This window comes from Salvelinus namaycush, chromosome 19, assembly GCF_016432855.1.
Source record: "Salvelinus namaycush isolate Seneca chromosome 19, SaNama_1.0, whole genome shotgun sequence".
In the NCBI taxonomy this organism is placed as follows: Eukaryota; Metazoa; Chordata; class Actinopteri; order Salmoniformes; family Salmonidae; genus Salvelinus; species Salvelinus namaycush.
In genome coordinates, this window is record NC_052325.1 from 45,220,830 (window position 1) to 45,246,645 (window position 25,816).

At 41.7% G+C, this 25,816-nt stretch overlaps 1 protein-coding gene across 1 annotated transcript in view; it reads left to right on the plus strand.

The window, feature by feature from the left end:
• The window catches only part of LOC120064038 (E3 ubiquitin-protein ligase MYCBP2-like), a 107,177-nt gene that overhangs the window by 20,368 nt on the left and 60,993 nt on the right, over positions 1-25,816 (plus strand). Inside the window, exons 3-6 of the mRNA XM_039014348.1 lie at positions 377-589; positions 6,243-6,396; positions 9,243-9,439; positions 14,250-14,492. Coding sequence (XP_038870276.1) covers positions 377-589; positions 6,243-6,396; positions 9,243-9,439; positions 14,250-14,492 — 807 coding nt within the window. The remainder of the gene's footprint in view (positions 1-376; positions 590-6,242; positions 6,397-9,242; positions 9,440-14,249; positions 14,493-25,816) is intronic.

The window sequence follows — 25,816 nt, forward strand, 5'->3', positions numbered from 1 at the left end:
TCGTTTTTCTCCCTCGTGAGGGAGAGACATGAGAAAATATCTTAAAAGATGTGAGTTTTTGGTAACAATTATAAAGACCGTAGGCAATATTTCTTAAACTTAGAGAAGGCAAATAAGTTCTGCAAAACGATGTTATATTAGTTGGCAGGGGTCTTTACTTCAACATTGTTGTGTTGATGTTTTTCTAGTACCCTTTATACGACCTTTTCTGCTAGATGTTTTCTAAGACACCTTTTCCTTCTATTTGACCATTTTTGGGGGGGGATAGAAAATGGTTGAAATGTATTTATGCCTTCATTTCTAAAAAATAGACTCAGCTTTTATTTGACTCCACATTTGAGTCATGGCTGTATTTTTCACTCTCTCTTTTCCACAGACGGAGAACCTTGATGGGGTCTTCTGCATGCCAGAAATCAAGCTGCATAGCAACCCATCGGCGTTCAACGTGTACTGCAACGTGCGCCACTGCGTGCTGGAATGGCAGCAGCGGGAGGCGTCCCTGGCTCTGGCCTCTAGGAGCTCTGTGCAGAGCGGCGACTCGGACAGCGAGGAGGAGGAGTTCCGTGAGCCCGCCATCAAGCTTCCGAAGGTAACCAATTCCATCTGTTATGTTACTTCAGAAGCAGAGTGACGGGAACAGGGTTGGTGGAAAGGTAGAAATAGAATATGACAGACATGTTGCTTTACTTGTTTTTTGATACCAGGTTTGCTGTTCACTTGCGCTATTTAAGATGGGAGTTCCATGCACTCACAGCTCTGTATAATAATGTTCGTTTTATTGAATTTGTTCTGGACTTGGGGACTGGGAAAAGACCCCTGGAGGCATGTCTGGTGGGGTAAGTGTGTGTGCCAGTGCTGTGTGTAAGTTGACTATGCAAACTATTTTGAATATCTACCACATTAATGTGTCATATAAAATCAAGAGGTGGCGCAATCAGTCTTTCCTCCACTCTTATCCAAGAGAGACTGGCATTAATATTAGCCCAATGAAGAGCAAGACTTGCCACTCTGTTCTGGGCCAGCTGCAGCTTAACTAGTTATTTCTTTGCAACAATTGACCATATTACTAGAAAATTCAGATTTTCCCCCCTAATTGTTCTTTTAACCAATCAGATCTTCTCTGAAAAAGATCTGATATGACTGGTTAAAATACCAATTAGTGTAAAAAAATCTAAGAATTGGGCTGCAGCCCATGTGCCAACAGGGAATGGTCTAGCCTGAGAGCCAGATCAGTCTTCTTTTGCAGACTGCAATCAGCCTGTCATCGATGGCTAGTTGATGGCTGCTGTTGCCAGGTAAATATTCAAGTGTACTGGGCTATCTAGCTTAGGTCTTCTTACACCTGTTATTCCAATATGTTGGATCCTACCCTTGATCCATAAAGCTTCTCAAGGCCAGAAAGAATGGAACAAATTGGGATAATCTAAATCCATCACAATTGTCCTAAAATATAAAATGCATCTTGAGTTTACATAAATAATCAGTTAGCAAAATATTAGTTGGAAGGTGGACTCCTAAGCAATGTTCTCAAATGTTTTGGCCGCACTGAGCAAATTTCAGGTATGCTGAGCGCAAACTTGAACGTTGTAAAAATTCTGTGCAACTTCTGGCGCACGTTTGTAGATACTGGGGCGGAAGGTAGCCTAGTGGTTAGAGCGTTGGACTAGTAACCGAAAGGTTGCAAGATCGAATCCCCAAGCACACAAGATAAAAATCTGTCTTTCTGCCCCTGAACAAGGCAGTTAACCCACTGTTTCTAGGCCGTCATTGAAAATAATAATTGGTTTTTCACTGACTTGCCTAGTTAAATAAAGGTAAAATAAAAAAGGGGCTGTACCCACTTTAATTTACTGTTTTAACATTGGCCAAGTAGACTACTGTGGCTATTTGTAGGCCTACCAGAGTGGCCTACCATTAAAAAAAAACAATGGAGAAAATGCCGATGTAGCTGCCAATATGTGGTGTTCAATGTGGGCCTATATTCCGAGGCTTTTCTTGTAGGAAGCAATCACTCCCACATTACTGACTACATGCATCTCTCGCTTTGATCTCAAAACAAGGGCATAATAATCGTGGCCACTCATGCTGTAAAACAGTCTCGTTCAAAGTGAACGGCACATATATGGCAGTGGTCTGTTTGCATATAGGCCTACTTACAGCTCCGATTGGTTATGGCGCACCGGTCTGTGTAGAGTACGGGCCTGAGTCGTGCCTGCAGTAGAATCTTACTCTGATGCCCTCTGCCTAAACCAAATATGTTGTGTAGTTTGTTTTGTTATGTTGCATTGAAATTGGCTAATATTGCATTGATTTGATCACAATTCCCACAGTAAAGGGAAATGTTGATAGTGTTAACTAACGGGGAAAACTTTGAAGGCTGATTTATTTATTTGCCTGGCAGTCCCTGGGAGCTGCTTGAGTGTGAGTGCTCCCTGCATGCTGGCAGCTGAGAGGGAGCATTGATCCTAAGTTAGTTGCACATCATATGTGACCGACTGGCTCGATTTGGTCTCATGTAGCAACATTTGAAATGTTGTTTTTACTCTTGGCTAAAGGTATAGACTCAGAGCTAGAAAATGATGTATCATACTCTACAGTTGAGGAACAATGGGAAAGTAATTCTGCTTTGAATGTTGATCAACTTGTAACCTCCACTTTTGAGAAAATGGCCCTTGCATGTTTTGGTACACCTACTGGAGAGCTCTTTGTCAACACCCATTCAGCATGGTTCACACCCTCTTAAGCCTTAGCCCCACCCATCTCTTTAAGGATTCACATGTGAGGCCATGCACTAAACAACCAAAGATTTCTAAACTAAAGGCTGGTTTATACTACGTCTATCGACAGTTGTCGCAGTAACATCATGAACATTCTTTAATCGTCCAACCTCAAACTTGTCATTGTAGTTATTGTCGTTAAACAAAAACTACAGGCTGGATGATGACAGCAGCCTGGTAGTCCAAAATAGCATAACTAGTGTATTTTAACACCAATAAACCCACCCGTTTAAAATTAAATGTTATATGTCAATCTAGCAAACTAAAAGCAACTTTAAAAACAATGTTTTGTTTCTAGCTTGTTAGCTAGCTAGCTAATGTTAGCTGACGAGCCAGTTCAAATAATGACTATCATATAGATGACGTCTAGACTTTAGCTAATGTGTCTTCATTATTACAGGAAAATAAACTCAACATTATTTAATGGCGAGCCAATTACAGAAAGGGGCTTACGGTTGTGAGTGTGACGAAATAAAAGCAGGGCATTCTATCAGAGAATTTTAGCACTTGGACACAGTAAATTCGCTCAGAATAACTGATGAATTTGCGAACGCTCAATACCTGTTGAATATGGCCGGTGTCAGTAACCGTGGGCAAAAAAAGCGTAATGAAGTTGTTGCCAGCAGCACAGTTAGTTGGTCGCCAACGCTCTGGATAACATGAACATAGCCTAACCAGCTCTGCTAGGGAGAGTAAAATGGTCAGTGAGGTGTTCTCTCATTTGTGTCTGGGAGTAGCTAGCAAGGTAGCCAAAGTTAACTTGGGTGCTTGACTGCCGGTGTGAGGTCAGAATGCGTAGAATAACCCTACTCCTCGGCCAAATCGTCCAGTGTGCGTTTTCAACGCTCCGAGAGTGAAGCGCTCTGAATTTACAAATGCTCTGAGCCCACCCTGAGCGTGAGCACACTCTGGCACTCCAGAATGAATTTAAGAACACACCCGTTATATCCTAATTTGACTTTGGTGCAGGTCACGTTCTTCACATTACCGTCTCTGGTAAACACATATCAAATAAAATCTGTTTATTTGTCACATACACAGGATGCAGGTGTAGTGAAATGGTTACTTGCATAGTGGAGTCGTTTGTGTAGATGGCTGGCTGGCTAGCTAGCTAGCTAAACAATGAACCATACTCCCAACTCATAATGTTACTACCCTGCATGAATCTGCAGGTAACTAACCAACCAGGTTTAATGTTAGCTAGCTAACATTAGGCTATACCTAGCAATGCAAATTGCTCTGAGATAAGACTAGTACTACTACACAGATCATACACGTAACGTTAGGTAGAGAGCCAGCCAGCTAATGTTAGCTTGCTAGCTAACAGTACGCTTCAACTTGAAATGAAAATGACTTTCTGACAAAATTAGAAATGTAAAATATATGAAAATGTAGCTAGATAGTCTCTTACCCGTATACATGGATGGACGTTTCTCCCTCTGTCACGAATGCCATGGTTTCCCTCAGTTTGAAGATGTAATCCGGAGACAGGTGTTTTATACAACAGCCTTCTGTGTGTTCTCTTTTCGACTCCCTCTGCATATTTGCAATCAAACTCAAGAATTCTCTCCATCTCCTGAGCTATCATACTCTATCATACTCTTCCAGAATGTGGAGAGCAACACTTTTGCATTTCTGCTACGTGATATCTTTCAAAAAAGCCGCGTTAGAAAGGAATACCTACACATACTGATCAGCTCATGTTATAGACGCCTGCTACATGGCAGACAAATCCAAACTCCTCTCTTGGCATGTCCAGCCCATCCATTATCTCAGCCAATCATGGCTAGCGGGAAGGTTCCTGTCTTTTTTCTGTGGCTGAACCAACTCGGCTCGTAATTTAACAGTTGTATTCGTATTTAAAGATGGCATACAAGTTTGTTGTTAAGGCACATGAAAGTTCACATGTTCCAGAAGACATTTCTGCCAAAACACAAATTGATTGAAAAAAAACAACTTTATGTTCAAATGCCTCCTATGAAGTAGTGACGTGCGACATACGCCTAAAATCAAATAAAATTGTATTTGTCACATGCGCCAAATACAACAGGTGTAGGCCTTTGCAGCTAAAAAAAATACCTAAAACAAAAAAGTAAGATAAGAATAACAGATAATTAAAGAGCAGGGGGTACCGGTACAGAGTCAATGTGCGGAGGCACCGGTGTTGAGGTAATATGTACATGTAGGTAGAGTTATTAAAGTGACACTACATAGATAATAACAGAGTAGCAGCAGCATTCCAGAGGCGGGAGGGGGGCAATGCAAATAGTCTGGGTAGCCATTTGATTAGCTGTTCAGTCTTATGGCTTGAGGGGTAGAAGTTATTTAGGAGCCTCTTGGACCTAGACTTGGTGCTCCGGTACCGCTTGCCATGCGGTAGCAGAGAGAACAGTCTATGACTAGGGTGGCTGGAGTCTTTTACAATTTTTAGAGCTTTCCTCTGACACCGCCTGGTATAGAGGTCCTGGATGGCAGGAAGCTTGGCCCCGGTGAGGTACTGGGCCGTACGCTCTACCCTCTGTAGTGCCTTGCGGTCAGAGGCCGAGCAGTTGCCATACCAGGCAGTGATGCAACCAGTCAGGATGCTCTCGATGGTGCAGTTGTAGAACCTTTTGAGGATCTGAGGACCCATGCCAAATCTTTTCAGTCTCCTGAGCGGGAAGATGTTTTGTCGTGCCCTCTTAACGACTGTCTTGGTGTGCTTGCACCAAAGTAGTTTGTTGGTGATGTGGACACCAAGGAACTTGAAGCTCTCAACCTGCTCCCCTACAGCCCTGTCGATGAGAATGGGGGTCGTGCTCTGTCCTCCTTTTCCTGTAGTCCACAATCGCCTTTGTCTTGATCACGTTGAGGGAGAGGTTGTTGTCCTTGCACAACACGGTCAGGTCTCTGACCTCCTCTCAAAAGGCTGTCTCATCGTTGTCTGTGATCAGATCACTGTTGTCATCAGCAAACTTAATGATGGTGTTGCATTTGTGCCTGGCCGTGCAGTCATGAGTGAACAGGGAGTACAGGAGGGGACTGAGCACACACCCCTGAGTGGCCCCCGTGTTGAGGATCAGCGTGGCGGATGTGTTACCTACCCTTACCACCTGGGGGCGGCCCATCCGGAAGTCTAGAATCCAGTCGCAGAGGGAGGTGTTTAGTCCCAGGTTCCTTAGCTTAGTGATGAGCTTTGAGGGCACTATGGTGTTAAATGCTGAGCTGGAGTCAATGAATAGCATTCTCACATAGGTGTTCCTTTTGTCCAGGTGGGAAAGGGCAGTGTGGAGTGCAATAGAGATTGCATCATCTGTGGATCTGTTGGGGCGGTATGCGAATTGGAGTGGGTTTTGAGGATGCTATTGATGTGAGCCATGACCAGCCTTTCACAGCACTGCATGGCTACCGATGTGAGTGCTACGGGGCTGTAATTAGTTAGGCAGATTAGCAGTTATCTGATAATTGTTTGTGTTTTCTCTCTAGATCATTGGCATTGGTCTGTGTGGGGTGTTTGAGCTGATCAAGGAGACACTGTTCTCCCACCCCTCACTGTGCCTGCGCAGCCTACAGGCCCTGCTGGACATGCTGCAGGGACAACAGCCAGAGGGCTTCCAGACCGAACCTCCTGATGTACTGGGTGAGTACTAGCGCACACATGCATGGGAAGACTCATGCACATGCTTTTATTTAAAAACATTTCAAGTCAGTTAAGAACAAATTCTTATTTGCAATGACGGCCTACCCTAGGCAAACCCGGGACGAGGCTGGGCCAATTGTGCGCCGCACTATGGGACTCCCAATCACAGCCGGTTGTGATACAGCCTGGATTCGAACCAGGGTCTCTGTAGTGATGCCTCTGGCATTGAGGTGCAGTGCCTTAGACCGCTGCGCCACTCGGGAGCCCAATGCTAGGGTTAGGTGGTAAACTGTATTTTACTTTATACCGGTATTGACGCACGTACCAGTTTGGATTTTCTACTTTACATTCTATAACGGTATTTCAATGTTTGCTTTGTTGAATGTAATACCTGAGAGATGGAACAAGTATCGCAATCGTCTGTTAACGCCAGTACGAGACTTCTAACAGCTGAGAACGGCTAATGAGCCTCAAGAGCGCACCCTTTTCTTTGTTCAAACAGGAGTGTGTTCATAACAGTTCAACTATTCTACCTTGTTATCTAGCTAATAGAGCCAAGTTGCCAAGACTTGAAATATGAAGACTAAATGGCAACTCGCTAGCATGTGAGCTTGTGCTTGAGAGAGAGTTTGAGATCTTTGTTAATTTTCTGTATTCAGTTGTTGAAAGAGTTTGGTCATTATTAGTGGATGTGTATTATGCATGGTTCTGGTTACATTAGGGTTTGGTCATTATTAGTGGATGTGTATTATGCATGGTTCTGGTTACATTAGGGTTTGGTCATTATTAGTGGATGTGTATTAGGCATGGTTCTGGTTACAGTAGAGTTTGGTCATTATTAGTGGATGTGTATTATGCATGGTTTTGGTTACATTAGGGTTTGGTCATTATTAGTGGATGTGTATTAGGCATGGTTCTGGTTACAGTAGAGTTTGGTCATTATTAGTGGATGTGTATTATGCATGGTTCTGGTTACAGTAGAGTTTGGTCATTATTAGTGGATGTGTATTATGCATGGTTCTGGTTACATTAGAGTTTGGTCATTATTAGTGGATGTGTATTATGCATTGTTCTGGTTACAGTAGAGTTTGGTCATTATTAGTGGATGTGTATTATGCATGGTTCTGGTTACAGTAGAGTTTGGTCATTATTAGTGGATGTGTATTAGGCATGGTTCTGGTTACAGTAGAGTTGGGTCATTATTAGTGGATGTGTATTATGCATGGTTCTGGTTACATTAGGGTTTGGTCATTATTAGTGGATGTGTATTATGCATGGTTCTGGTTACATTAGGGTTTGGTCATTATTAGTGGATGTGTATTATGCATGGTTCTGGTTACATTAGGGTTGGGTCATTATTAGTGGATGTGTATTATGCATGGTTCTGGTTACAGTAGAGTTGGGTCATTATTAGTGGATGTGTATTATGCATGGTTCTGGTTACAGTAGAGTTTGGTCATTATTAGTGGATGTGTATTATGCATGGTTCTGGTTACAGTAGAGTTGGGTCATTATTAGTGGATGTGTATTATGCATGGTTCTGGTTACAGTAGAGTTTGGTCATTATTAGTGGATGTGTATTATGCATGGTTCTGGTTACATTAGGGTTTGGTCATTATTAGTGGATGTGTATTAGGCATGGTTCTGGTTACAGTAGAGTTTGGTCATTATTAGTGGATGTGTATTATGCATGGTTCTGGTTACAGTAGAGTTTGGTCATTATTAGTGGATGTGTATTATGCATGGTTCTGGTTACAGTAGAGTTTGGTCATTATTAGTGGATGTGGATTATGCATGGTTCTGGTTACAGTAGAGTTGGGTCATTATTAGTGGATGTGGATTATGCATGGTTCTGGTTACAGTAGAGTTGGGTCATTATTAGTGGATGTGGATTAGGCATGGTTCTGGTTACATTAGAGTTTGGTCATTATTAGTGGATGTGTATTATGCATGGTTCTGGTTACAGTAGAGTTTGGTCATTATTAGTGGATGTGTATTATGCATGGTTCTGGTTACAGTAGGGTTTGGTCATTATTAGTGGATGTGTATTAGGCATGGTTCTGGTTACAGTAGGGTTTGGTCATTATTAGTGGATGTGTATTAGGCATGGTTCTGGTTACAGTAGAGTTGGGTCATTATTAGTGGATGTGTATTATGCATGGTTTTGGTTACAGTAGAGTTGGGTCATTATTAGTGGATGTGTATTATGCATGGTTCTGGTTACAGTAGAGTTGGGTCATTATTAGTGGATGTGTATTATGCATGGTTCTGGTTACAGTAGAGTTTGGTCATTATTAGTGGATGTGTATTATGCATGGTTCTGGTTACATTAGGGTTTGGTCATTATTAGTGGATGTGTATTAGGCATGGTTCTGGTTACAGTAGAGTTTGGTCATTTATTAGTGGATGTGTATTATGCATGGTTCTGGTTACATTTGTAACAAAAGTGGTATTTTCATAGAATGACTTGAAAGCCAGATCAGTGATTGCTGCAAAAAGGCAGGTTATTTTTATGAAAAACTTGTATTATTAGTGGGCCTTAGGGTTGTAGAAGGCTTATATTTACGAACACACACATGGTATGTTTTTCAATCCTCGTGAGGGCCTAAAATTAATTTCCTATCAAAATCCTATTTTCCATAAACATAATCCGTACCCCAACCCCTAAACCTAACTCCTTATGCTAATTGTAACCCATAAGCTTAAAAAATAGCCTTTTTCCTCATGGGGACATGGGAAATACCATGTTTTACTACTAAATAGACACCCACTCGCACGCACTTGTGCAGACACAGGTATGCAGACGCACACACAGCCTTTTCTAACCCTCCGTCTCCTCACTACAGAGTCTCTGTTCCACCTGCTGCTGGAGACAACGGTGCGCAGCACAGGGATGAATGACCCCATGGGGCAGGCCCTCACCGCCCTCTCCTGCGCCTGCCTCTTCAGCCTGGTGGTGTCCTGGGGAGACACAGGCAAGACCCTGCAGGCCGTCTCCGCCATCCTCACTTACAACGGCAGTCACACCTGCCAAACTATCCAGGTGAGACAACGTGGCGCAACACAACACTAAACGACACAACACACTTCCTATACAACCCCACTCAGGTTAGACTTGGTTAGACACAGGTTAGACCTGCCCCATACATCTCCATGCATTTTAAGTTAACACAACACACATCCTATACGTACAACCCAACTCACACAGGTTAGACATAGACTATACCTCCCCATAGCACCCCATATAGGTGAGACAACACACACATCCTAGAAGTACGACCCCGCCTCCTCATCCAGATAGATTAGGCAACCTACACTACCGATCAAAAGTTTTAGAACACCTACTCCAAGTGTTTTTCTTTTCTTTTTACTATTTTCTACATTGTAGAATAATAGTGAAGGCATCAAAACTATGAAATAACACACATGGAATCATTTAGTAACCAAAAAAGTGTTAAGCATATCAAAATGTAGTTTATATTTGAGATTCTTCAAATAACCACCATTTGCCTTGACAGCTTTGCACACTCTTGGCATTCTCTCAACCAGCTTAGCTTGGAATGCTTTCCAACAGTCTTGAAGGAGTTCTCACATATGCTGAGCACTTGTTGGCTGCTTTTCCTTCACTCTGCGGTCCAAATCATCCCAAACCATCTCAATTGAGTTGAGGTCGGGGGATTGTGGAGGCCAGGTCATCTGATGCAGCACTCCATCACTCTACTTATAGCCCTTACACAGCCTGGAGGTGTGTTGTGTCATTGTCCTGTTGAAAACAAACGATAGCCCCACTAAGCCCAAACCACTGACACGGTCGCCAGGTGTACTGTGTTTCCTCCAACACATTGGTGCGCCTGGCTTCCGGGTTAAGTGGGCATTGCGTCAAGAAGCAGTGTGGCTTGGCTGGGTTGTGTTTCTGAGGACGCACTGCTCTTGACCTTCGCCTCTCACGAGTCCGTACGGGAGTTTCAGAGGTGGGACAAGAGTGTAACTACCAATTGGATACAACGAAAAAGGGGTTAAAAATATATATATTATTTAATATTTATCACGGTCACCAAAACTAAAGCATTGTATTTGGGACCATTCATTCACTAAACCCTAAACCTCAACGACATCTTATAATGAATAATGTGGAAATTTAGCAAGTTGAGGTCAATGTCATGGTCAAAACATATTGATACAACAGTAGCTACGATGGGGAGAAGTCTATCCATAATAAAGCGCTGCTCTGCCTTATTAACAACACTATCAGCAAGGCAGGTCCTATAGGCCCTAGTTTTGTTGCACCTAGACTACTGTTCAGTAGTGTGGTCAGGTGCCACAAAAGGGACTTGGGAAATAGCTATTGGCTCCGAACAGGGCAGCATGGCTGGCCCTTAAAAATACACAGAGAGCCCTGAGGCCTACATAGGCTACTGTAAAATGCATTTTTGTTTTTATTGGAATAGAAACACCATAATATTAACGAACATTAATACCAAAAGTTTTAGTCTCTAGTACAGCCAATATTTAAAACAGTCAACTGCATTTGTGAATTCAATCGCTGTAGCCGAGATGTTGCGGTTTATTCATTGTTTAATTAAATGCTTCCTTTATTTCGTTTTTTAACAAATGCTTGACTGTATTTAAAGACATGGATGATTTGTATGCTGTGTGATGACATGCACAGATGAATCATTGATTGATATACTTACTGTATATTGTAGTAGTTCTTTATGCCAATAAGTTAAGCTAAAACAGCTACAGTAAACAGGACTCTTAGGCCTACAGCTCCGTGTCACTTCAATAACTTCTCAAAGATGTCCTCTGGTGTTCAAACTAGCATTAATGGCAACAATTGCTGACTGTAAAATGACGCCAACCACGCTAACATGCCATACAATTACGCCGCAAGTTGTGCTGCAGTATGACACAACCTTTAAAGGAAAAACCACTGTACATTTAAAGAGATCAAGGGTTAAAAGGAATATGGAATGTTTTTCCTAAACAAATTAAGGATTTTGGTTACAGAACTTTTCAGTCAGCTTCGTACCACCCTGCATCCACCTGCTGGCTTGCCTCTGAAGCTAAGCTTGGTTGGTCCTGGTCAGTCCCTGGATGGGAGATCAGATGCTGTGGGAAGTGGTGTTGTAGGGCCAGTAGGAGGCACCCTTTCCTCTGGTCAATTAAAAAAAAAAGATATATATATATATATCCCAATGCCCCAGGGCAGTGATTGGGGACATTGCCTTGTGTAGGGTGCCGTCTTTCCGATGGGACGTTAAACGGGTGTCCGAACTCTCTGTGGTAACTAAAGATCCCATGGCACTTATCGTAAGAGTAGAGGTGTTAACCCCGGTGTCCTGGCTAAATTACAAAATATGTCCCTCATACCATCACGGTCACCTAATCATCCCCAGCTTAAAATTGGATCGTTCATCTACCCTCCTCTCCCATGTAACTATTCCCCAGGTCGTTGCTGTAAATGAGAATGTGTCCACAGTCAACTTACCTGGTAAAATAAGGGGGGAAAAATAAGTTAAATGGCTGTAATTATGTTGTAGCTTCAGTAACACGGACAGAGGAATAAACACTTTGATCTGTGGTGGTTGCTGCAGCAGGGAGGAGAGAGTGACAACGGGTGCTAGTCAGTCACTCGCTGTCTTATTTATTTTTACACAGCGCACAAAGTGCAAGTCTGGCCCTGCACAATCAACTTAATTTCTGGTCGGAGTCCCTCTAGTCATTTGTGTGTCTTAATTATTTAATCAAACCGTGTGCTTAAAGCATTAGACAAGCTCAGTGATTATAAACTCAGCAAAAAAAAGTAAACTTATTCAGGACCATGTCTTTCAAAGATAATTTGTAAAAATCCAAGTAACTTCAGATCTTCATTGTAAAGGGTTTAAAGATGGTTTCCCATGCTTGTTCAATGAACCATAAACAATTAATGAACATGCACCTGTGGAACGGTCGTTAAGACGCTAACAGCTTAGACGGTAGGAAATTAAGGTCACTTATGAAAACTTAGGACACTAAAGAGGCCTTTCTACTGACTCTGAAAAACACCAAAAGAAAGATGCCCAGGGTCCCTGCTCATCTGCGTGAATGTGCCTTAGGCATGCTGCACGGAGGCATGAGGACTGCAGATGTTGCAATGTCCGTACTGTGAGACGCCTAAGACAGGGAGGAGACAGGATGGACAGTTGATCATCCTCACAGTGGCAGACCACGTGTAACAACACCTGCACAGGATCGGTACATCCGAACATCACACCTGCAGGACAGGTACAGGATGGCAACAACAACTGCCCCAGTTACACCAGAAACGCACAATCCCTCCATCAGTGCTCAGACTGTCCGCAATAGGCTGAGAAAGGCTGAACTGAGGGCTTGTAGGCCTGTTATAAGGCAGGTCCTCACCAAACATAGGCAATAAAGTTCATAGTTATGAAATCTTAGGACACTAAGGAGGCCTTTCTACTGGCTCTGAAAAACACCAAAAGAAAGATGCCCAGGGTCCCTGATTACCTGCGTGAATGTAACGTGCCTTAGGCATGCTGCAAGGAGGCATGAGGACTGCAGATGTGGCCAGGGCAATAAATTGCAATGCCGTACTGTGAGATGCCTAAGACAGCGCTACAGGGAGACAGGACTGACAGCTGACTGTCTTTGCAGTGGCAGACCACATGTAACACCTGCACAGGATCGGTACATCTGAACATCACACCTGTGGGACAGGTACAGGATGGCAACAACTGCCCGAGTTACAGCAGGAATGCACAATCCCTCTATCAGTGCTCAGACTGTCCGCAATAAGCTGAGAGAGGCTGGACTGAGGGCTTGTAGGCCTGTTGTAAAGGCAGGTCCTCACCAGACATCACCCCCTATGGGCACAAACCCACCGTCGCTGGACCAGACAGGACTGGCAAAAAGTGCTCTTCACTGATGAGTCGCGTCTTTGTCTCACCGGGGGTGATGGTCAGATTCGCGTTTATCGTCGAAGGAATGAGCGTTACACCGAGGCCTGTACTCTGTAGTGGGATCGATTTGGAGGTGGAAGGTCCGTCATGGTCTGGGGCGGTGTGTCACAGCATCATCGGACTGAACTTGTCATTGCAGGCAATCTCAACGCTGTGCGTTACAGGGAAGACCTCCTCCCTCATGTGGTACCCTTCCTGCAGGCTCATCCTGACTTGACCCTACAGAATGACAATGCCACCAGCCATACTGCTCGTTCTGTGTGTGATTTCCTGCAAGACAGGAATGTCAGTGTTCTGCCATGACCAGCAAAGAGCCCAGATCGCAATCACCTGAGCACGTCTGGGACCTGTTGGATGTGAGGGCTAGGGCCATTCCCCCCAGAAATGTCCGGGAACTTGCAGGGGCCTTGGTGGAAGAGTGGGGTAACATCTCACAGTAAGAACTGGCAAATATGGTGCAGTCCATGAGGAGGAGCACTGCAGTACTTAATGCAGCTGGTGGCCACACCAGATGCTGACTGTTATTTTTGGTTTTGACCCTCCCATTTGTTTAGGGACACATTATTCCATTTATGTTAGTCGCATGTCTGTGGAACTTTTTTGTTGTTGCTGAGTTTAGTTGAATTGATTAAAACACATAGGATGTGGGAAAATACACGCTTAAAAATGCAGAGCAATCGAAAGAACAGACAACTCTTGATCTACCAAGAGTACATTTTTTGGGGGGGACAGCCCTAAAATGGTCGCACTCTGGAGCCCTGATTTCAAACCAGACCTTTCTACAAAACACTCCACACGGTCCAGCCAAAACGGTCCTTTCATTTTCTCTTCTAGTTAATTTCCATTAATTCTTCATTCTTAATCTTTATTCTTCCCTCACCTTCGTCCCAGGTGCCGACCATTCTGAACGCGCTGCAGAGGAGCGTGCAGGCCGTGCTGGTGGGCAAGATCCAGATCCAAGATTGGTTCGGCAACGGCATCAAGCGGGCGGCACTGATGAACAAGTGGGTACTGAAGGAGGTGACCGTCAATGAGGATGAGCGCTGCCTGCTGCAGACCGACGGCTCTTTCCTCTACCTGCTCTGCAAGGATGGCCTCTACAAAGTGGGCTCCGGCTACAATGGCACCGTCAGGGTAGGTAGGGTGGGATGACGTGTGGGTGTCTACTTGAGAGAGTACTTTTTTCAAGTGTGATTTATTACACTCATATAGCAGTCAATACAACTAATCCATGAGCAAGATACACATGATGTCAAGCAAAGAGGCACTGCGTTTGAAGGTAGGCCTTGAAATACATCCACAGGTACACCGCCAATTAACTAACATGATGTCTATGAGCCTATCAGAAGCTTCTAAAGCCATGACATAATTTTCTGGAATTTTCCAAGCTGTTTAAAGGCACAGTCAACTTAGTGTATGTAAACTTCTGACCCACTGGAATTGTGATACAGTGAAATTATCTGTCTGTAAACAATTGTTGGAAAAATTACTTGTCATGCACAAAGTAGATGCCCTAACCGACTTTCCAAAACTATAGTTTGTTAACAAGAAATTTGTGGAGTGGTTGAAAAATGAGTTTTAATGACTCCAACGTAAGTGTATGTAAACCTCCGACTTCAACTGTGTGTGTGTGTGTATATATTATTTGTGTGTGTATAAATGTGTATATGTGTATGGATGTTAATCAATAATGTCCTGCGGTCTTAAAGCTACTCATTAATGAATGAGCAGAAATATGGCATTGGTGACCTCCTTTACCGTTCAGTTCTAGACTTTGGTGTAGTCGGTTTGTTTTGGCTACTGGTGTTCCTGCTTGTCACTGTGATTCGGTCAGGGGTTCCAAGACTGTAACTACCAATTGGATACCATGAAATTGGGGAGAAAAAGGGTTGAAAGTAATACAAAAAAAGTAAATTGCAATTTATTGTCGATTGAGCAGTTGTTCATGTTCAAAGTATAAGCATTTCCATGAGTGTAGTGTTTTTACGGGGTCCACCCGCTCTTGAGCTGGCCCCAGAACCCGATGGTCCCTCTGACAGAGCTCGGAGATGGGAGAACCTTCCATGACAACCATCTTTGCAGCACTCTACCAATCAGGCCTTCATTGAAGTGGCCAGGTGGAATCCACTCCTCAGTAAAAGGCACATGACAGCCCGCTTGGAGTTTTCCAAAAGGCACCTAAAGGACTCTCAGACCATGACAAACAAGACTCTCTGGTCTGATGAAACCAAGATTGAACTCTTTGGCCTGAATGCCAAGCGTCACTTCTGGAGGAAACCTGGCACCATCCTTACGGTGAAACATGTTGGTGGCAGCATCATGCTGTGGGGATGTTTTTCAGCAGCAGGGACTGGGAGACTAGTCATGATTGAGGGAACGATGAATGGAGCAAAGTACAGAGATCCTTAATGACAACGCAGGAGTGGCTTCGGGACAAGTCTCTGAATGTCCTTGAGTGACCCAGCCAGAGCTCGAACCCGATCGAACATCTCTGAAGAGACCTGAAAATAGCTATGCAGCGACGGTCCCCATCCAACCTGACTGAGCTTGAGAGGATCTGCAGAGAAGAATGGGAGAAGCTCCCCAAAATACAGGTGTGCCAAGCTTGTAGCGTCATACGCAAGAAGACTCGAGGCTGTAATCGCTGGCAGAGATGCTTCAATAATTTACTGAGCGAAGGCTCTGAATACTATTTTATAAAAAAAGTTAAACGTTGAAATAGTTTGTGCTTTGTCAATATGGGGTATTGTGTGTAGATTGATGGGGGGGGGGGGACGACGACGACGATTTAATCAATTTTAGAATAATACTGTGATAGACAAAATTATATCACAGTGCCATCCGTTTTGTCACCAAAGCCCCATATACCACCCACCACTGCGACCTGTATGCTCTAGTCGGCTGGCTCTCGCTACATATTCGTCACCAGACCCACTGGCTCCAGGTCATAAGTCTTTGCTAGGTAAAGCTCCGCCTTATATCAGCTCACTGGTCACGATAACAACACCCACCCGTAGCACACGCTGGTCATCCCCAAAGCCAACACCTACTTTGGCTGCCTTTCCTTCCAGTTCTCTGCTGCCAATGACTGGAACGAATTGCAAAAATTACTGAAGTTGGAGACTTGTATCTCCCTCACTACCTTTAAACATCAGCTATCTGAGCAGCTAACCGATCGCTGCAGCTGTACACAGCCCATCTGTAAATAGCCCATCCAATCTACCTACCTCATCCCCATATTGTTTTTATTTACTTTTCTGCTCTTTTACACACAAGTATTTCTACTTGCACATCATCATCTGCACATCTATCACTCCAGTGTTAATTTTTAAAATTGTAGTTACTTCGCTACTATGGCTTATTTATTGCCTTACCACCTCACGCCATTTGCACACACTGTATATAGACTCTTTTTCCCCCTATTTTATTATTGACTGTACGCTTGTTTATTCCATGTGTTTGTGTCGCACTGCTTTGCTTTATCTTGGCCAGGTCGCAGTTCTAAATGAGAACTTGTTCTCAACTGGCCTACCTGGTTAAATAAAGGTGAAAAAAAGAATGTAACGTAAAACGTGAAAAAAGTAAAGGAGCCTAAATACTTTGTATTTGAATGCACTGTACATATATCGAATCATCTGGAAAGGGAACATTTGGCTGTGCGTTTGGGATTGCACTCTAACATTGGATCAGTGTGTGTGTATTCCAGGGCCATGTGTATAATTCCACATCATGCTTCAGGAATCGGATGGAGAAGAGATCATGGTTGGGCTTCGCTCAGGTAATTTAACTTCAATTTTTGTGTTAATCTTAATTTTGATTCCACATTACGAAAACAATAAAGACTATAGGGAACTTGGAATTCTATTTCATCACTGCATAGATTTGGATCACCCCCTATTTGACCCAATATACATGGTTGCTGATCTGTATGCAGTAAATGCTTAAGTTGATAACGATTCTGCTCCTACTGAATCCCTTTAGGGGGTTAGGAAGGAATATATTTTTACCCCCAAAATAACATCTATTGAGAGTCACTGTTTGTTTCTATGGAGTTCCTGCGGATCCAACTTCTGGATCTCTTTTCCCAACAGCTGAAGGTCCGAAGTTTGTGCTCGTGCGAGATTCTCTACTTTACGCCTCTTTACGTGTTCGGCTGCTCAGAGAACAGGCGACTCTGGTTAATGGTGCTCGTTTAGTAAAGTTAGATCAGATTTGGATCAATGTCTGCAAGATCACATAATTATAGTATTCTATATACAGATGTAGGATGTTAATTTGACCAGTATTATCGCAGCCAAATAGTCCTGCAGCATCAGGATTTGAACGTTTAGTTCCTAATGTTGCTTGATCGGTGGTTAGGCTATTAGCTGGCCAGAATTTGGTTACATGAAAATGAAAAGTGCAATACTGTTTATATAACCATGTGTTAGTGCAGGTTTTCTGTGAAATAATGTAAATCACGACACTCATCTGCATTTCCTGCAGCACAGGACATTTCTCAGAAACAACAGTTTCCAAATGAAGATCCTACATCTGTAACAGAACTGAATATAATAGCGTAGTGTACCGTTACGGTAAGACAAACACCACCTCATTTCTTATGAGGATGATTGTGCAAATGATCGCTTTTGTCTCAGGTGGCCATAACTCAACAGGGCGCACTACGAGGCAAACCATTTGCTTTTATGTAAACTAAACACAGGTATGCTACAGTTGAGCAACATCTGCTCTAAAATTCCCTCACTGTACTTCATTCAAAACACTGGGATCCACCCAAATCATTTGCGTTCCTTGATCCTTTCTCGGCATTATAAGGCTGCGTTGAGACAAAGACTTATCAATGACCCACGCCCAGCTCATCTAATCCCTAGCATTGTGTCGCTGAGTTGTCATAATGCTTCAGCAAATGCACATTATCCCAGTGGCGTTGGAAGACACAATGTAAGTAACCTCATTTATGTCCCGCTTACTGCCCTGAATGCCTCTGCTGACCCTACAGCTATTGTATGCAGTAGTCATATGCCTATGAAGCTGAGTTATACTGGGGCACTGGGGTGGTGTGCCCAAGCAGGATGTCCAGTGTGCAGATCACCCTGCACTAACATAAATAACCCAAGCATCTCTACCTCTGCTAAGCTTTCCAGTAAAGCAAGAAAAACATTCAAGCATCCCAGAAAAGTGTAAAAAATATCACACGTATACCACTGTAGCTTAACAGATGATATTTTCGGACACTCTCTGAAAGTAACTTGGATAGTACCTTTGATACAGTGGTAGCAATACATGGTCATAAGATCAACAGAACGTACAGAAATGTCAAAGGTGGAGGTGTGGCTGTTTATATTGAGAACCACTTTCTTGTAATGATGTTGACGTAATATGGCTGCAGGTTTATCTACCTCACCTAAAGCCTATTCTGGTGGGAAGCTGCTGTAGACCTAACAGTAAGTATCTGGATAACGTGTGAAATGCTTGATAATGTACACTACCGTTCAAAAGTTTGGGGTCACTTAGCAATGTCCTTAAAAAAAAAAGAAAGCGCAATTTTGTCCATTAAATAACACCAAATTTATCATAGTGTAGATATTGTTCATTTTAGGTGTACAGAGACCCATTATCAACAACCATCACTCCTGTGTTCCAATGGCACGTTGTTAGCTAATTCAAGTTAATCATTTTAACAAGCTAATTGATCATTAGAAAACCCTTTTGCAGTTATCACAGCTGAAAACTGTTGGTCTGATAAAAGAAGCAATTAAACTGCCCTTCTTTAGACTAGATACTAGAGTATCTGGAGCATCAGCAATTGTGGGTTCGATTACAGGCTCAATATGGTAAGAAACAAAGACCTTTCTTATGAAAGCTATTCCATGCAAGTAATTGCCAAGAAACTGAAGATCTCGTACAACTCTGTGTACTACTCCCTTCACAGAACAACGCAAAATGGCTCTAACCAGAATAGAAAGAGTGGGCGGCCCCGGTGCACAACTGATCAAGAGGACAAGTACATTAGTGTCTAGTTTGAGAAACAGATGCCTCACAAGTTCTCAACTGGCAGCTTAAAAAAATAGTAATTACTGGCAAAAGAGTTATTGTAACTCTGTCAATGTTGTCTTTATTGTTAACTTTTACACTTTTTGGAGGGAGAAAATATTCTGCAAAGAAGATGGAATTCACCAAAACTGTCTCAGGGCTTATACATTGCAAGGCCATTTTAAGGCTGCTCTGAGAAACTGACGGATATAACCCTCATTCTACCCAGGTTATCCCAACCATCATCACACATCAAACTGTTTCTGATGTTAAAGACTAGTCAAGGAAATCTACATTACCCCTGTCTTAATTTAATTGAGATTTAAACCGCAACCAAATAGATGCAGCCACAGGCCCATCGGGGCTTTGATAACCTAATTTCTATTCCTTTGAAATCTCCTGACTTAATGATTAAGTTTATAACGACCTATTTAGGGTAAATATGGACACCCCTGCTGTTTTTACGTCTTGCAAAGGGCTGGGTTTGTTACATTTAATTGTGCGAAGTATGATGTTAAATATGGACTTTATCGATATCTGGATGCATGACACAAACACAGACATTCTTGTTTTCAGAGACTTGGTTAAACGATTCGATTGTGGATAAGGACATTGACATAGCTAATTACAGCATTTTTAGATGTAATAGGCAGAGAAAAGGTGGAGGGGTGGCGATGTATGTGACATCTACTTTTGTAGCATCATGTGCTTTTAATATCACTATACCCCAGAAATGTGAAATCCTGGTTTTAGATGTGACCATGAGTGAAAACATGCATGTATTTGTTGCTGGAGTGTGTAGGCCTCCTGCTGCTTTAGTTGATGTGATTTAGTATCATAGCTGAGCATTTCAAACCTTTTCTATCATCTGAACTGGTGGTCTTCGGTGCCAGCCAGTCCAGGTTAAAGGCACCTATCTCAGATAACTTTCAGGACATTTGTCTTGATCTTAATCTAACCCAGCTAATCACAAAACCCATTCGGTTAAATGTGAAAAATCTAGATAGATCCTCATTATTAGATGTAATTTTCACAAATAACCCCCATAAGTATATGCATTTTGGTGTGATCATTGTCCCATAGCCTGCATTAGAGACAGCATAGTTCTGATATTTGTATTAGGAAGATACATTTTAACAACTTTTCTCCCCAAGCGTTTATGCATGACTTCATCTTTTCTGAACTTTCCTCCATCAAGTGTATACCTGACACTGAACTAGCTCTTGAGCATTTATCTATTTTTATATCACTGGCAGATAAACACGCTTCTTTAAAACTGCTATAGACTGAAACATTGTTTTTCTACTGCACTTTCAGATATATTTAGAACATGAAATCATGCCTGGGCCAAAGCTATACTAACTGATGCTGTTTTGGACTGGCAGCTTTTCAGGCAGCTGAGAAATAAATGCACTTCTTTAGTTAAAAAGGCTAAATCAAACCTCTCTGCTGAAGCGTGGAAATTCCACTCCTTCCCTACCCAAGGAAGTTCTACTGAACTCTGACATTATTTAAAAAAAATAGTTGTCTCTGGGTCAATTTAGGAGAAAGGTATTTTTATATTGATACATTTTTGTTTGTTTATTGTGTATTTAATATTTGCTATTTTACTTAATTTTGTTTTAAATTGTGTATAATTGTATTTTCTGTTTTGTTCCCAGGTCACATTTGCAAATGAGACCTAGGTCTAAATGTGTTTTTCCCTGGTTAAATAAAAGTTGATATTGCAAACTATTTTTATTATTTTTTATAATTGGCAATATTAGCAAACTTAGGCATATCATGCCAGCAACAAACGCTGACACTACACATCCAAGTATATCTGACCAAATTATGAAAGACAAGCATTGCAATTTTGAATTCTGTAAAGTAAGTGTGGAAGTGGTGAAAAAATTGTCTATCAACAAGGACAAGCCACCAGGGTCTGACAACTTGAATGGAAAATTACTGAGGATACTAGCGGCTGATATTGGCACTCCTATTTGCCATGTCTTCAATTGAAGCCTACTAGAAAGTGTGGGCCCCCAGGCCTGGAGGGAAGCAAAAGTTATTCCCCTACCTAAGAATAGTAAAGCCCCCTTTACTGGCTCAAATAGCCGACCAATCAACCTGTTACCAACTCTGAGTAAACTAGCTAGTTATAATTGTAATGGTTTAGCAGATTATAAAAAAAGATCAGTCTTTACATGGCAAAAAAAAAAGGAATATAACATATACTGTTTACAGGAAAGTCACTCTACATCCTTAGATAAAGTTCATGGAAAAAGGAACGGGGTGGTGAAATAATTTTCTGTCATGGACAAAGGAACTCAAAGGGTGTGATGATATTAACAAAAATTTCGATCTGAATGTGCAAATAATCAGGATTGATTCGCAAGGAAGATGGATCCTTTTGAATATGAAAGTGGATGAAAAAGTGATTTGGCTTATTAATCTATATGGTCGAAATCAGGATGATCCATACTTCTAAGACATTTATACCAATTTATTGAACTTACAGGCAACAAATGATCTAATCATTATGGTAGGAGACTATAACACCGTGTTAAGTACCTCAATGGACCGTAAAGGTAATAACTCTACAAACTATCATCACCGTGCCCTTTAAGGAATTCACAAAATTATGGACACATTAGAAATAGTGTATATTTGGACACTAAAAAAAACACTGACCTAGTGAGATATACATGGATGAGACTTAATCAAGCTAGTCGTCTTGACTACTTTCTTGTCTCTTTCTTGCATCAAAGGTTAAAAAAGTTTTAATAGGAGACCGAATGCGATCGGATCATCATCTAATTGGCATTCACATAACTCTTATAGATTTTCCACGTGGACGGGGATATTGGAAATTTAATCAAAGTTTACTGGAGGACAACTTAATTTATTTTGTCTTAGTTAAAAATATCTGAATTTTTCCAGTATAAAAAAATAGGTTCAGCAAGTCCCCTTATTGTTTGGGATACCTTTAAAAGTACCTTCAGAGGTCATTCAATTCAATATTCATCAATAATAAAAAAGAGTTTCTGGCTAAAGAGACAAGACTAACAAGGGAAATATATTAACTAATAGTACAGGTAGATAGCAATAAAAACGACACTACAGAGATACAAAATAGGTTAGAGGGAAAACAAAAAGAACTTGAACTTATTCAAGAACGATCTAATGTAATCTATTACAAAAATAAAGCAAACTGAATGGAGAAATGCACCAAATTCTTCCTGAATCTCCAACACAGGAACGCTAACAGAAACTCGTTACTGAAGACGGAGTCATCTATGATTCTCCGAATGATATTTTAAGCGGAAGCTAATTATTTTAGGCAGATGTTCTCTTTTCCATCTCATCCTCTCCCACTGAATGACGATGGTGGTGAGGAATTCTTTCCAAATAATAATAAAATAAATAATAAATGTACAGAAAGATCAGTGCGAAGGTCAAATTATAGAGGAATAGGCTATTAAATCCTTTCAGTCTGGAAAAACCCCAGGGCTTGATGGCATACCGGTAGAAGTATATCAAGTATTTTTTTGATATACTAAAAGCTCCATTGTTAGATTGTCTTAACTACTCCTGTAGAAATGGTAGTCTGTCAGGTACTCAGCAGGGAGGTCTGATTTCTCTATTATTAAAACAAGACCCAGATGGCAAATATAAAGATCCAGACCATCTAAAAAACTGGAGGCCCCTTACACTTCAATGTTGTGATGCAAAAAGACTAGCGAAATGCATAACACTTAGAATTAAAAGGGTTTTTACCAGGTATTGTTCATCCTGATCAGACAGGTTTTTTACATGGACAATACATTGGAGATAATATACGACAAAGACTAGAAATAATATAACATGATGAAACATAAGAAGCCAGGAATGGTATTTATAGCGTATTTTGAAAACGCATTTGATAAAGTAAGGCTGGATTTTATTTATAAATGCCTGGATTTTTTCAATTTCGGTAAAATGGGTAAAAATAATGTATAGCAACCCCAGGTGTAAAATAGTAAACGGCTACTTCTCAGTGTCAAGAGGAGTTAAACAAGGGTACCCGCTAATGTGGAATATTTGGGGCATAAAGTCATCGATATGTGTTGCGTAGAAACCTGAAGTGGGTGGCCAGCAGAGATGGATGGGATGAGGTTTGGGATGTGGAATTGGAGACAAGTGGGAGTGGAGTTGCTGTGTGGCGGAGAGAATGATGGTCAAAGATAATAATAATTTTTAAAAAAAGTCTAAATAAAACATAAGTCAGTTTGAATGACACGGAGGGGCAGTGTTTTTACAACTAATGCCAGTTTGCCTGAGGCTGATGCCGTGCAGGTGTTTGTACACATGCATATACACACACACTCTCATTCAAATAAACACATACAAGAACACACACACACACACATGCATGTAATAGTGCCAGACATGCACACAAACATATACAGTTGGCATTGCTGTTATGATTATAGTTGTCCTTGATGTCCTTTGTTTTACATTTTTTATTTTTTTTGCATTGTTTGCTGTTTTCTTCTGTCTTTTCCTTTTTTCTCTCTAGTCCATTCTCTTGGTTGATGGTGCATTGGGGGTGGGGAATGGAATTCATTGTATTTTTTTTCTTGGGGGTGGCTGTGGGAGGTGTCTCGAATGGTTGAGGGACACCTATAGGGGAATGTTGGGGGGGATCTTGGAGGGTCGGGTTCACGTTTTTTGGCCTGGTGGTAGATCTGTCCATTGACCCTGGATGCTTCTGTGTCGCTCTGAATGGGAATCTGTTGGATGACTGGTATGATGTTGTTGAGTGGCTTCACTGCAAGTATATTGTATGTTTTGGATATTCAATAAATTAAAAAAAAATACACTTTTGGATTTTTTGTTGTTGTCCAGATACAATGCTACTTTACAGTAAACAAATTGACAAGACTTTCAGCACGCTTATAGGTAAGGACATTCAACAAGCAAGGCACTTACACAAATGACTGATGGTTGGCTGTGAGAAATTGATGATAAGATTGTGGGGGCTGTTTTATTAGACTTCTGTGTGACTTGATGTTATCAATCATAGTCTATTGCTGTAAAAATGTGTGTGTTATGGCTTTACACCCCCTGCTAATTGTGGATAGAGTTACCTGTATAACATAACACAGAGGATATTCTTTATTGGAAGCATCTCCAACAAAATCGAGGTAGAATCAGGAATTCCCCAGGGCAGATGTCTAGGCCCCTTGCTTTTTTCAATCTTTACTAACAACATGCCACTGGCCTTGAGTATAGCCAGTGTGTCTTTGTATGCGGATGACTCAGCACTATACACGTCAGCTACCACAGCAACTGAAATGACTGCAACACTTAACAAAGAGCTGCAGTTAGTTTCAGAATGGGTGGCAAGGAATAAGTTAGTCCTAAATATTTATAAAACTAAAAGCATTGTTTTCGGAACAAATCATTCACTAAACCCTAAACCTCAGCTAAATATTGTAATGAATGTGGTAATTGAGCAAGTTGAGGAGATAAACTGCTTGGAGTAACCCTGGATTGTAAACTAATGTTCAAAACATATTTATAGAACAGTAGCTAGGATGGGGAGAAGTCTGTCCATAATCAAGCGCTGCTCTGGTTTCATAACAGCACTATCAACAAGGCAGGTCCTACAGGCCCTAGTTTTGTCGCACCGAGACTACTGTTCAGTAGTGTGGTCAGGTGCCACAAAAAGGGACTTAGGAAAATTGCAATTTGCTCAGAACAGTGCAGCACGGCTGGCCCTTGGATGTACACAGAGAGCTAACATTAATAATATCCATGTCAATCTCTCCTGGCTCAAAGTGGAGGAGAGATTGACTTCATCACTACTTGTATTTGTGAGAAGTATTGACATGTTGAATGCACCGAGCTGTCTGTTTGAACTACTAGCACACAGCTCGGACCCACATGCATATGCCACCAGAACAGACTGTTGGAGGCGCACAGTACTAGATAGAGCCATGACTACATGGAGCTCTGTTCCACATCTAGCAACTCATGCAAACAGTAAAATTAGATTTAAAAAAACATAAAAATACACTTCATGGAACAGCAGGGACTGTGATGCAACACAAACAGGCACTGACACATGCATACAAACACATATGCACTATACACACACGTACACCTGGATTTTGTGTTGTAGATATTTGGTAGTAGAGTAGGGGCCTGAGGGTACACACTTAATATTTTGTGAAAGCTGTTGTAAGTGTATTGTAATGTTTTAAAAAATGTATAACTGCCTTAATTTTGCTGGACCCCAGTAATGGGGATCCATAATAAATACAAACACTGTAAGCTACTTCCAAACAACACTGTATAACTCAAGAAGATCTAAACGCATATCCCCATGAAACTGATTGAGATCAAATGGTTGGCATGGAGATGATGCATGAATGTTTCACTGGTGAAACTTGAATTAT